The 13,260-nt window shown below is 29.6% G+C and overlaps 1 protein-coding gene across 2 annotated transcripts in view; it reads right to left on the bottom strand.

The window, feature by feature from the left end:
- Positions 1 to 13,260, bottom strand: part of LOC144562545 (uncharacterized) — a 64,339-nt gene that overhangs the window by 37,378 nt on the left and 13,701 nt on the right. The window contains exons 7-13 of one of the 2 annotated variants that reach the window (XR_013514145.1): positions 12,213 to 12,419; positions 10,898 to 11,155; positions 9,924 to 10,127; positions 7,764 to 7,991; positions 7,450 to 7,656; positions 6,546 to 6,773; positions 6,009 to 6,313 (exon numbers count right to left, since the gene is read on the bottom strand). Coding sequence is in view for 1 of the 2 variants with exons in the window: in XM_078311736.1 (XP_078167862.1) it covers positions 10,070 to 10,127; positions 10,898 to 11,155; positions 12,213 to 12,419 (523 nt within the window). In the remaining variant the exon portion in view is untranslated. Of the gene's footprint in view, positions 1 to 6,008; positions 6,314 to 6,545; positions 6,774 to 7,449; positions 7,657 to 7,763; positions 7,992 to 9,923; positions 10,128 to 10,897; positions 11,156 to 12,212; positions 12,420 to 13,260 lie in introns of those variants that run through there. The other variant, XM_078311736.1, reaches the window with a different exon arrangement.

Here is a 13,260-nt window from a genome sequence, read left to right as displayed (position 1 = left end):
CTCTCCACCAGAAGTGGAAAAATAATGAAGAAAAAATTGAGAAAGAAAAAAGTGGGCATAATAAAGAACAAGAGAATTCATGTTATCGTTGTGGTGGTAAAGGTCATTGGTCACGTACCTGTCGTACGCCGAAGCATCTTGTTGATCTATATCAAGCATCACTAAAGAATAAGGAGAAAAATATCGAAACGAATTTTGTTTGTGATGACAATTTCGATATTAGCCAACTTGATGTCACTCATTTGGATGTTGCTGATTTCTTTACTGAAGAAAATAAAAACTAATCACTTGATTAGTGTTGATAGGATATAAAAATAAATAGATTAATAAATTTCTGTTTTGTTGTTGGATTAGGCATGAAAAAAAAAAATTTTATTTTTTGTTGTTTGTTGTTAGAGTATCTCTGTTGTAATTTCTTTTTAAGGAAATAAAATTTTATTTAGTCATTTATTGTATCATTGATTACATTTTTTTTATATATATTGATTAGTTTTTTTTTTATATGTTTCTTTCAAGAATGAATATTTCTTTGGTTAACAGCGACATCAATAATGAAGAGATATGTCTTGTCGACAGTGCAACAACTCATACCATTCTTAAAGATAAAAAATATTTTTCTTATTTAGTAATGCAAGAAGCCAATGTTAGTACTATTTCGGGTAGTACAAATTTAATAGAAGGCTCCGGAAGAGCTATATTGTTGTTACATGGAGGAACTCAACTTTATATTGATGATGCACTATATTCTTCTAAGTCTCAAATAAATTTATTAAGTTTTAAGGATATCCGCCGAAATGGATACTATATTGAGACAACTAATGAAGAAAATGTTGAATATCTTTATATAACTAGCAAAATCTCAAATAAAAAATGCATATTGGAAAAATTATCTATGTTTTCCTCTGGTTTATATTACACATATATTAGTGCAATTGAATCACATGTTATTGTAAACTAGAAGTTTACAGATAAGAATATGTTTATAGTTTGGCATGACCGGTTAGGCCATCCCGGATCAATAATGATGCGAAAAATAATAGACAATTCATGTGGACATTCATTGAAAAACCAGAAGATTTTTCAATCTAATGAATTGTCATGCGCTGCGTGTTCTCAAGGAAAGTTGATTATTCGACCATCACCAGCGAAAATACAAAATGAATCTCTTACATTTCTAGAACGTATACATGGTGATATTTGTGGACCAATACACCCATCACGTGGACCATTTAGATATTTTATGGTTTTAATTGATGCATCAACAAGATGGTCACATGTAAGTTTATTATCAACTCGCAACCTGGCGTTTGCGAGATTACTTGCTCAATTAATCCGATTAAGAGCACATTTTCCTGATTATCCAATTAAAAAAATACGTCTAGATAATGCTGGTGAATTTACTTCTCAGACATTTAATGATTATTGTATGTCTATTGGAATTGATGTTGAACATCCTGTAGCTCATGTTCATACACAAAATGGACTTGCAGAATCATTTATAAAAAGATTACAATTAATTGCAAGACCATTACTTATGAAATCTAAACTTCCAATATCTTGTTGGGGACATGCTATTTTGCATGCAGCAACACTAATTCGCATTAGGCCAACTAGCTATAATGAAACTTCCTCTTTACAATTAGTTTTTGGTCACATACCTAATATTTTCCATTTAAGAATTTTTTGATGTGCGGTATATGTTCCAATTGCTCCACCACAACGCACTAAAATGGGACCTCAAAGGAGGTTGGGAATTTATGTTGGATTTGAATCTCCATCTATAATAAAATATTTGGAACCAATGACAGGAGATTTATTCACGGCTAGGTTTGCCGATTGTCATTTTGATGAATCAAAATTTCCAATATTAGGGGGAGAAAATAATCAGCTGGGAAAAGACATTAGTTGGAATGAATTATCATTATCACATTTTGATCCTCGTACTAAAGAAAGTGAACTAAATGTTCAAAAGATAATTCATTTGCAAAGATTAGCTAACCAATTGCCAGACGCATTTACAGACTCAAAGAAAGTGACCAAATCACATGTACCAGCTGCTAATGCTCCAATAAAAGTTGATGTCCCTGTTGGACAAACTAATGAGATTATGACACGCATGAAGCGTGGAAGACCAATCGGTTCCAAAGATAAAAATCCTCGAAAAAGAAAAGGAGCAAAGAATGAAAATGGCCAAGTCGAGGATATGATAGAAAAAAATCCAGAAGAAAATCAAATTATAACTAATATTGGAGTTCCAGCAGAAACTCAAGAATCTAAAATTAGTGAAAATGAAGAGATCTCGATAAACTATATCATGAACGGAATAAGATGGAACCGAGATAAAATTGATATTAATGATATTTTTGCATATAATGTAGCGCTAGATGTAATGAATAATGAGAATCATGAACCAAAATCTATTAATGAATGTCGACAAAGAAATGATTGGCCAAAATGGAAAAGCACAATCGAGACAGAATTAAACTCCCTTGAAAAACGAAAAGTCTTTGGACTTGTAGTTCCAATACCCGAAGGCGTAAAACCAGTCGGATACAAATGGGTATTTACGCGAAAGAGAAATGAAAAAGGTGAAATTGTAAGATATAAAGCGCGACTTGTAGCTCAAGGATTTTCGCAAAGACCTGGAATTGATTATGAACAAACATACTCACCTGTGGTGGATGCAACAACTTTTCGGTACTTAATTAGTCTGGCAGTACATGAAGGGCTCGATTTGCGCCTAATGGATGTTGTTACAGCTTATTTATATGGCTCACTTGATAATGATATATATATGAAAATCCCTGAAGGATTTAAGATGCCTGAAGCATGTAATTTGGGTTCTCGAGAACATTATTCAATTAAATTGAATAAATCTTTATATGGATTAAAGCAATCTGGACGCATGTGGTATAACCGTCTCAGTGAATATTTATTGAAACATGGATATAAAAATGATACAATTTGTCCATGTATTTTCATGAAAAGAACTGGAAATGAGTTTGTTATAATTGCAGTTTATGTTGATGATCTAAATATCATTGAAACTCCTGAAGAGCTTCAAAAAGCAATAAATTATTTAAAGGAAGAATTTGAAATGAATGATCTTGGAAAGACAAAATTTTGTCTTGGATTGCAAATTGAACATTTAAAAAATGGTATTTTTGTGCATCGAGAAACTTATGTTGAAAGAGTGCTAAAAAGGTTTTATATGGATAAATCACATCCGTTGAGCACTCCAATGGTTGTAAGATCATTAGATGTGAATAAAGATCCTTTTAGACCTCGAGAAAACGAAGAAGAACTACTTGGTCCCGAAGTACCATATCTAAGTGCTATAGGAGCACTTATGTATCTTGCTAGGCATACAAGACCAGATATATCATTTGCTGTAAATTTATTAGCAAGGTATAGTTCTTCTCCTACGCGAAGGCATTGGAATGGAATTAAACATATATTTCGCTACCTCCGAGGTACAATGGATATGGGTTTGTTCTTTTCAAATGTATCCAAATCAGAATTAATTGGTTATGCGGATGCTGGATATTTATCTGATCCTCATAATGGCCGATCTCAAACAGGCTATTTATTTACATGTGGTGGAACAACTATATCATGGCGATCTGTAAAACAAACTATAACAGCCACATCTTCTAATCATGCAGAAATTTTAGCAATACATGAAGCAAGCCGAGAATGTGTTTGGTTAAGATCTGTGATTCAGCACATTCATCAAACATGTGGCTTGTCTTCTGAAAAATGATCCCGACGATCATATATGAAGATAATACTGCATGTATTGCCCAATTAAAGGAAGGATACATTAAAGGAGATAGAACAAAACATATTTCACCAAAATTCTTTTTCACACATGATCTCCAAAAGGAAAATACTATTAATGTTCAGCAAATCCGTTCAAGTGAAAATCTAGCAGATTTATTCACTAAGGCACTTCCTACTACAATATTTGAAAAACTAGTTCATAATATTGGAGTTCACCGACTTAAAGATCTTGTCATGAGGGGGAGTTAATACGCATTAAAAGAATAATGTACTATTTTTCCTTCACTAGGTTTTTATCCCATAGGGTTTTTCCTAGTAAGGTTTTAATGAGGCATATTCTTATATAATGGACATCCAAGGGGGAGTGTTATGAATATAATAGATGGTCCATTCATTTGTAACTCTCAATATTAATCTCCACTACCCCACTACCATTGGAATTTATATCCCACTACTATTTATAATTCATTTTGTATTTATTATTGTAATGACTTTTCATTTACAATTGGTAGCCTATAAATAGAGGCATTGTAATCTTGTATTGTACATATGAGAAATATATGAATAAGAGATAGTCATTATTTATCTTGTTTGTGTTTGTTTATTTTTGCTTTATAACACGGTCAACTCATCAAACCATGCACTGCAACAGCATTTTTGAGAAATTTGCACAGCATTTTGTCTAGCAAATTACCGAAAGGAGCAATCATTTAGAAATAACATGGCCGAGTAACAAGAAAGAACCCAAATTAGAATATCACCCTTTAATAATTTTATAATTAACACATCAATGCCAAGTCGGAATAAAATTTTGAATTTGGACCTTAACCCATCAATGTCTTTGGGAGGTCTCAATGGCACTCTATCCCGCGCATTGCATGGGTAGATAAAAAAAGAGTGCTGTATTAAGTAGAAAACTGAAAAGATAAAAAATAAAAAAAATAAAAAAAATAAAAAAAAAACTAGTTTTTGCTTGGGGATTTTACTGGTAAGATAAAAAAACTGAAAAGTACAGCAGTATATACCTGAATGTACAAAAGAGTGTTGTATTAAGTAGAGCAACGCAAACTGCTTACATCTCTGATAAGGAAAGTTGGGAAAAGCGCCAGAAAAACGTACGGCTCATATGGTAAACCACACACCTTTCTTATTTTTCTTTTCCTACAACATTAAAAATTAACAGTAGAATTGCAATGTAGACAATAAATATACTCATGCTAACTTAAATTTCAACAATTATATGTGTTTGTATACGTAAGCAATTGGAAGTAGTATCTAGATGCAAATTTTAAAAAAAAGTTTAAAAAAAAAAATTGAATTTTTTTTACCGTTTTACAGTATTCAACAAAATTATTTACAGAGTTATGTGATCAGATTTACAGAATTAAAAACAATTGAAAGTAGTATTTAGATGCAAATTTAAAAAAAAATTAAAATTTGAATTTTTTTACCGGTTTACAGGATTCCACAAAACTATCTACAGAGTTATGTGATAAGGTTTATAGAATTTAAAATAATTGAAAGTAGCATCTAGAAAGAGATTTTAAAAGAAAAAAAAATTAAAAAAGTTGAAAAAAAATTTGAACTTTTTTTTACCTATATATGTTTACAGAATTTTAAAGTGGTCATGTTTAGTTATTAATTTTAAAAAATTGTTAGAGATCTTCTAGTTGTGGTTTTGGTCAAAGGTCTAAAAGTGGTTCCGGTTAAAGCAGTTAAAGTTGTTAAAATGGAGGTTATTGGTGGCCACATAGAAATGAAAAGGTTATGTTTACATGATTTATTGAATTGGTTTACAAGATTTAGTATTGAAGTTTATTGACTTCGGTCCATTAGTTTACAGGGATTTCCAGAGATTTTTGAGGAATTGGAGTCCGGAGACTATTAGCTATTTCCTATAATATGAGTGAGGTTAGACTGTGGTAGGCTCATAAAAAAGGTTTAGTAAGCTTAACTTAAAAAGCTTTCGAATTTGTTTCAAGCGACAAATTCAAGTTATTTAGCCACATCACGAGTGATGCGTGGACATATAAAATTTTGAAATTTTCAAACTCATTTAATACAAAGTCAAGCTATAAAAAAAATGAAGATGTATAAGTTATTTTAATGCATTGATTTTTTTTTTTTTTATTTTTGACTGGTTGATTTCTTATAAAATAAATTTGACATTTTAAAATTTTTAAGATCATTATTAAATTTAATTTCTTACTATTCTCACGGCATGCTTCACTCAAAAACCATAACTTTCTATAGCAACTGTTTTATAACACCCTAAATTACAAGGCAACTGTTTTATAGCCATAAAAATCGAATAAAAAATAAAACTGAAAAACAAAATTTTGAGATAACAATTACCCACGTATACTTCACTCAAAAACCATAAGTTTAATTCTATACGAAATTCTAATAGACTTGAAACTTTCATCATCTTAAAATTGAATAAAGCTTCAAATCCATATTTTATTTGTCCAAGAAGAACCACGTTTGACCTTCAAAATCGTGCCATCAATCAGCTTCAATGTTATGACCACTGCAAAATTTGATGAGTCAAGTTTAATTCCTTCACACAATAATCAACGGCTGCAATTAACCTCAACAGATTGCTATTTGATTGTATAGCCGTTGGACTTAACAATAACACATTTTGTTAATTATAAAACAATTGAAAACGAATTAAATTAAATATAATGAAGATGTCAAATGCATAAGACATATATAAACAAGTTTCAGAGTTGCTTGTGAGATGTAATACTAGTACGTACCTGAACATAAACTCCAATGGCATTGAGGTACTCCCCAGAGCGTCCATGGAAACCAATGATTCTACCGCCAACATCAGAGAGTTCGAAAGGAGTCCCTTCTTCCTTGCCGTATGGTTCGTAACTTCCTCTATCAGTTATCAGTTGCAGTGACCTCACAGTAAATATGTCACCGAAGTAGCCAACATAGCCTCTCACAGACTTAATGTATTCGTCTCCATAAAAATTGATCTATAAAACCATATAGAAAACTTTATGCACATAACTGTTGAAATTGACAGCAACGACTTCAGGAGCCCAGTAAAAATTATTATCGGAAAGCCCAAGCCCATTAATCAATTCTAGTGTATTGAAGATATATAGCCGGTTATAATGCAAGTGTATTATCCGATAAAGTTCTATACTCTCGTAACATATCATAGTTAGAAGACATGTATATATCATGTACTCTGTAAATAAATAAACTGATCGACATATATTAATAATGTCGGTAGAATAAATATGTAAAATCTAAAAACTTTAGTACTGACATATTGATAATGTTGGTAGAATAAATATGTAAAATTTAGAAATTTTAGTACCGACATATATTAGTATAAATAGAATGAGCATCAGAGAAGTGAGGCGGGACTAAGATTGAAAAAATATATCAAAGCCTTGTAAAATCTTGTATACTCCTTTATAAGAAATTAAAATCAAGTTATATAAACTCCCCTCCTATACTATTCACAATCCGAGTTACATTTACAACAATAACAGTTTGTTGGTAGCTTTTAATTTTTATAAACAGTTCGTTTGCTCTTTTGTATGTATCTGCAATACTAAAAAGAATAGAGAAAAATATTTAAAAATTGTAAAATCGCCCCAGGAGAGGAGTTTATGTTTGGTGCAAGAATCTTGTACGTACCTCAGTCAGCTTTCCTGTTTCTCTGCCCTAGAGTGTTTCTTTAAAAGAAGAATCATTAAGGAAATAACGCACGGAAAGAGCATGAATAGTATCGTCATCATATCGAATCTTGACATCACGAATTCTAGAAATGGCAGACACGTCGTCCACATCTCTTGCTGAACCCCCACTGCCACCGCAAAGCACCGACTTACTTATTGTTGGTACCTTGGCAGTAAATATAATTGACAGTAAAGGCTTACGAAGATAACAAAGAATAATTAGAAAAAAGTTTCAGAGTAGTTTTGACAAACATAAATTAATGTTGTAAATACCTGGATATAGACTCCAAGACATAAAACACAATTAATTCCAACACATGCAAAGAAGCTAATAATTTGACCGTGCAAAGAAGTGTGTTCAAAGGATCTCCCTTTTCCCCCTTCTCCCGTGCCGTATGGTCCATAAACGTCTGAATTAGTTACCAGTACCAGTGAACTCAATATACCAGATTCTCGGTAGCCTTTTACAGACTTAATGTACTCGTTTGTTTTAAAATTTATCTGAAAAAATATAAAACTAGTGAGAAAACTTTATGCATGCACATAATTATTTTTTAGTAACTTCTACTGTTAATTGGTAAGTTACGAATGATTAAACTTCTAAATTGTGCATTAGGAGACAAAATTTACAAGGAACAACAAAAAATTTCATATTGGTATTTTTGTATATTTACAACAATGACATTGTTCCAAGAAAAAAAGTACCTTTAACTTACATTATTATTTTATCTTATTATTGTTTTTCATTAAATGCTTCAGTCGTGAAGTTCCTAACATATTAAATGCTTCATTCGAGTATTGCTAATTGCTATAATGAAAAGTATAAAAAGCTGATAACAATAATCCGCAGATTTTAATTAGTTTATTAATTTTGTTTTACGTAAAGAGCTCTCTGTTTCAGTACTGGGCCAAAATAAAAAACAGAGCCCTTGTATATACAAATTGGGTCAATTAATTAACCAACTAATTAGACCTGGTTGTCCCAACTTCTGTATTTTGTTGTTTTATTGTTATTTGGTTTGATAATAATTTATCAAGACACTAATTTAAGAATATATAATTATGAATTAAAAGTCATCAGTCATTTGACCGAATTTTATATAAATATCCGAAAAAATAATTAAATTTAAAAAAATAACCAAAGTTGGTCAGGATTTTGAAATCTACTCAAACAGGAAATTTTTTTTCCAGTAATTCAGCCTAAAACCGGAAAAAAAAATTCCGGTCTTACAATTCGAAAACCAGCGACAAAAAAAAAAGAAACCGTAAATTTTTTTTCCGATTTTGGAATTCCAAAACCTTTTCAGAAAAAAAAAAAAAAAAAACTGGAAAAAAATTTTACGGTGTCAATATATTTTTTTCTTTTTTCAGATTTTTTAATTTAAATAGAAATATTTATAATTTATTTATTTTTTATATTAAAATATTAGAAATATTTAATATATTTATTTGAAAATAGATGGAATACTATATAATTTGATTTATTAGAAAGACTACTACAAATAACCCGGATCAACATTTTTCATGCTGGATTTTTTGCGGTTGTAAGAAAAATTAATATATTTCTTTATGTGCTATTGAAAAAAATAAAAATGTTTAGATTTTGAGTTATTGATCCCGGTTTAAAAGTCACTTCTAGGTAATACAGAAAATATTGTGACCCTTCTAGTACATTTAATTTATAAAAAGTTGTATCTATTTTGAGAATTTTTTTTAATAACATTCATTAAATAACTTAAATTTGTTTTTCAAAAATAGATACCACTTTTCAGAAATTAAATGTACTAGAAAAATGACAATATTTTTTGTATTTACTTAGAAGTGACTTTTGAACCGGAATCAATAACTAAAAATTCAAATATTTTTACTTTTTTCCAATAACACATAAAGAAATATATTAATTTTTCTTACAGCAGCAAAAAATCCAGTATGAAAAATGTTGATCCGAGTTATTTGTAGCAGTCTTTCTAATAAATCAAATTATATAGTATTCCATCATTTTTTAAGAAATATATTAAATATTTCTAATATTTCAATACAAAAAATAAATAAATTATAAATATTTCTATTTAAATAAAAAAAAAATCTGAAAATAGAAAAAATATTGAAACCGTAAAATTTTTTTTGGCTTTTTTTTCTGAAAAGGTTTTGGAATTCCAAAACCAGAAAAAAATTTTTACGTTTCTTTTCCCATTGGTTTTGGAATTGTAAACCGGAAATTTTTTTTTTCCGATTTTAGACTGAATTACCGGAAAAAAAAATTCCGGTTTGGATAGATTTTAAAATCCTATGCCAAACTGGTTAGTTTTTTAAATTTAAATTTTTTATTGGATATAAATAAAAAATTCGGGTCATTTGAACTTCATCGATCTTAATTTACAATATAAAAAGAGTGACATATATTACTAAATTAAAGAAGAAAAATGTTCGTACCTCATCCAACATTCCTGCATTCTTGCCCCAAAGGCTAGTGCATTGAATGGTGCCATTACGTTCAAAATACACAGTGAGACCATTAATCTTGTCACCATGGTAGATTCTAATTTTAACTATGCGAGTAATGCACGTTGGATCCATACGTTTCACTATACCACCGTCACCAAGGAATGGCCCCTCCTTTATTATAGTACCATTTGACTGGATACAGAGAACACTAAATACATGTTATGTACATTCTATGTTAGAAACCAATATTTCAATAAAATAGAAAACAAAGGTTCCAAGAATCTTGACCAAATGTAATAAAATAAAATAATAAAAACTCTAGAAACAATATTGTCCTCATTTTTCACACTACCATATATTTGTTTTCCACTAAACAATAATTTAAGGTGAACTACAATGAATTATCTCAAAGATATAATCATCTGCCCTTTTATAAATTTTATCAATAAAGATGAGTTAGATTTTGTTTCTCACAACTACTTTTTTTAGGCAACAAAGAAAAAATATTTTCATACTAGGTAAATAAAAAAGCCCCAATTATTTCAATGGTCGCCCATGTTTATTTCTGTCGACAATTGGAGCCCTCTTCAAAAATCAATTTGAATCAGTTGAAAATGGTTCTATTAATTTGAGCCCATAAACATCAAAGGACAACCATAATCCGGGGACTTGGAGTCAATTGTTTGATGGTTCTAATATTATGAAATAGAAAAAAATTATGAAAACATATTAAATTTAGTTTCCAAGTATATTTTCATATGAAGATTATGTTTAATGGTTTGGATTAATTGTTTGAACATTTTAATTACAATATAGATTCTTAGTACGGGTAGAATCCTAATATGCAAATTATCATAAACTTATATTAATTTAAATATAATTTTCAGAAAGATCCGGTGTGCAACAAAGAAATAGAAAATAAATTTAGAGTAGTTGATGAAAACCATGATAGTTGTGCCTACCTGCCGGATATAAACTCCAAGAGCGTGGACACGTGATTCACTATGGTATGCATGAAAGCCTATTATTTGACTGCCGAGAGGCGTAGAAAATTCGAAAGGTTTTCGATCGTCTTTCGGCGAATGTGTGCCGTAAGGTCCATAAACCCTCAAATTAGTTTTAAGTACCAGTGACCCGACAAAACAAATCGAACTATAATTATCATCTCTTTCCACGTAGCCATTTACAGATGTAATGTACTCGTTTGTTTCAAAATTGACCTACAAAAAAATAGAACCAAGTAAGAGAAGACTTTAGACAGTTACGGAACTGCTTTTGTTAGTAGGTTTAAATGTTCCTAGGTAAGTTATGAGTAATTAAAACTGCTTTAATATATATGCATTGGGAGACAAATTTTACAAGAAAAATCAAGTTAAAATTGATATTTTTGTAAGTAATATGTTTACTTTTCCAAGAAATTAATACTTTTAACTTTCACATGTCCTATTACGTTTTTTTTATATATATTAAATACTTTCGAGTTAGATTACCTAATTAATATATTGTGTCATCTTTGCTTGACTTTTTTACCGAAAAGTTCTTGAGTAATATATATTAAGCCAAAATAAACATTTAAATTGATGGCCAATTTTGGAAAAAAGAGAAGGGTCCAAGTATAATAAGATATTTATATCACAAGTGTACATGAGCAATTTATACTGGTAAAGTTTAATAATATTTGAAAGATTGACAAGTGAGTATGGACATTTAAAAATTACTACTATCAAGATTTTGGCGTAGCTGACTCTTCAGTTTCTTGATGTTTTGTAAATTAAAAAAACTGATATACGTGTAAATGTAGATCAAATGATGTATATATCAGAACTAATACATATGTCAAGAAGTTTCTGAAACTAGAGTTCTGGAGTAGTATTGTTAGAGTGACCATTTATAAGATATAGTAAATAAAATATCTCATCATTTCAAAAAACAGTATAGGCACTGAATTAATTAAGGAATGTTCTCCCTGACATTATTAAGAACAATTGCTATGACGACAAGTGCTGAGAACAATCCCCTAGTTTGTATTTATTAATTTTATTTAATTATAGAGCTCTTGGTTAAAAACCCGGCCTAAATAAAAATATATTGTTTTACCCAATTAATTAGATGTGGTTCTCCCAACATTTTATTTTTTTGTTTTTTATTTATTTTGTTTGATAATAATTTATCTAGCTATGCTATGTAGTAATTTAAGAATTTATAATTTCAAAATAATTCATCGAACTTTACAATAAAAAGGTGACATCTATTACTAAGTCTGCAAATAGCTCGTACCTCACTCGTGGATGCTCCGATATAATTGCCGCCCCAGATGCATTGCGTGGTGTCATTACATTCAAAATACACAATAAGACCATTAATATAGTCCTCATGGCAGATAATAATTTTAACAATGCGAGTAATGCCCGTAGGATCCATTTCTTTCTCTTGCATATTGTCAAATGAGAATCCACCTTTCTCTATTATAGAACCACCGGTTGACTGCAACAGAGAACACAAATAAATGTAGTAAATAAAAGTTTAAAGGATCTTGACCTCATGTAAAAAAAATTGTTATAACCCGTAATTTTAATTATTGTTAAATTTATTATAAACAGGATTAATAATAAATTTAAACAAATTATTGATAATAAAATCGGAACTAATTTAAAATTTTGTAAATTTTGAAAGATAATTTTATACTAAGGCCTAATAAAATAAGATCTACTAACGAATTACTTACATAAACAATTATAGAATTATAATCAATAACTGAAATCAAAATTCAATGAATAGAAACAATTGAACGATAAATGCCAAAAATACAAAAAATTGAAAGGTTCTGATTAAACCAATTTTAATTTAAGCTTATAAAATTGCAAAGTAAAGTTATAAATAAGAATTTTCATAAAAATAACATACGTCTTGTGTGATCCGTTAGAATTATGTAATCTTATATCAAAATGAAAATGTTAATCAGAAATTAATAAAAGTTGGATGCAGTTATAGAGATCTAAAAAATACAACAACAAACCTTCGCATAAATCTCCGTTGAGTTGTTGATTAAAGGCACATAATTTTAAAAATACAAAATTACAACACTTTGGAAATAAAGAAATAATGATAACCAAATTAAAAATATAAAATTAGAAATTTATAAGGTAATTATTAAACCCGTTGGGAATCATGAAATTATGAAAAATTGATCATAGCAATTGCCATACACAAGTTTCGTTAATTAATTTGTTTCGATTGTAGATTGGGTAAAAATAAAATATACAAAACTTTGAACAAATTATAAATTAAACTAAATTATAAATAATAACAACGAATATTCGTATAG

Source organism: Carex rostrata, chromosome 12 (assembly GCF_964058835.1).
Source record: "Carex rostrata chromosome 12, lpCarRost1.2, whole genome shotgun sequence".
Classification (NCBI taxonomy): Eukaryota; Viridiplantae; Streptophyta; class Magnoliopsida; order Poales; family Cyperaceae; genus Carex; species Carex rostrata.
Note: the sequence above shows the minus strand (reverse complement) of the source record. Positions and strands in the feature narration are given on the sequence as shown.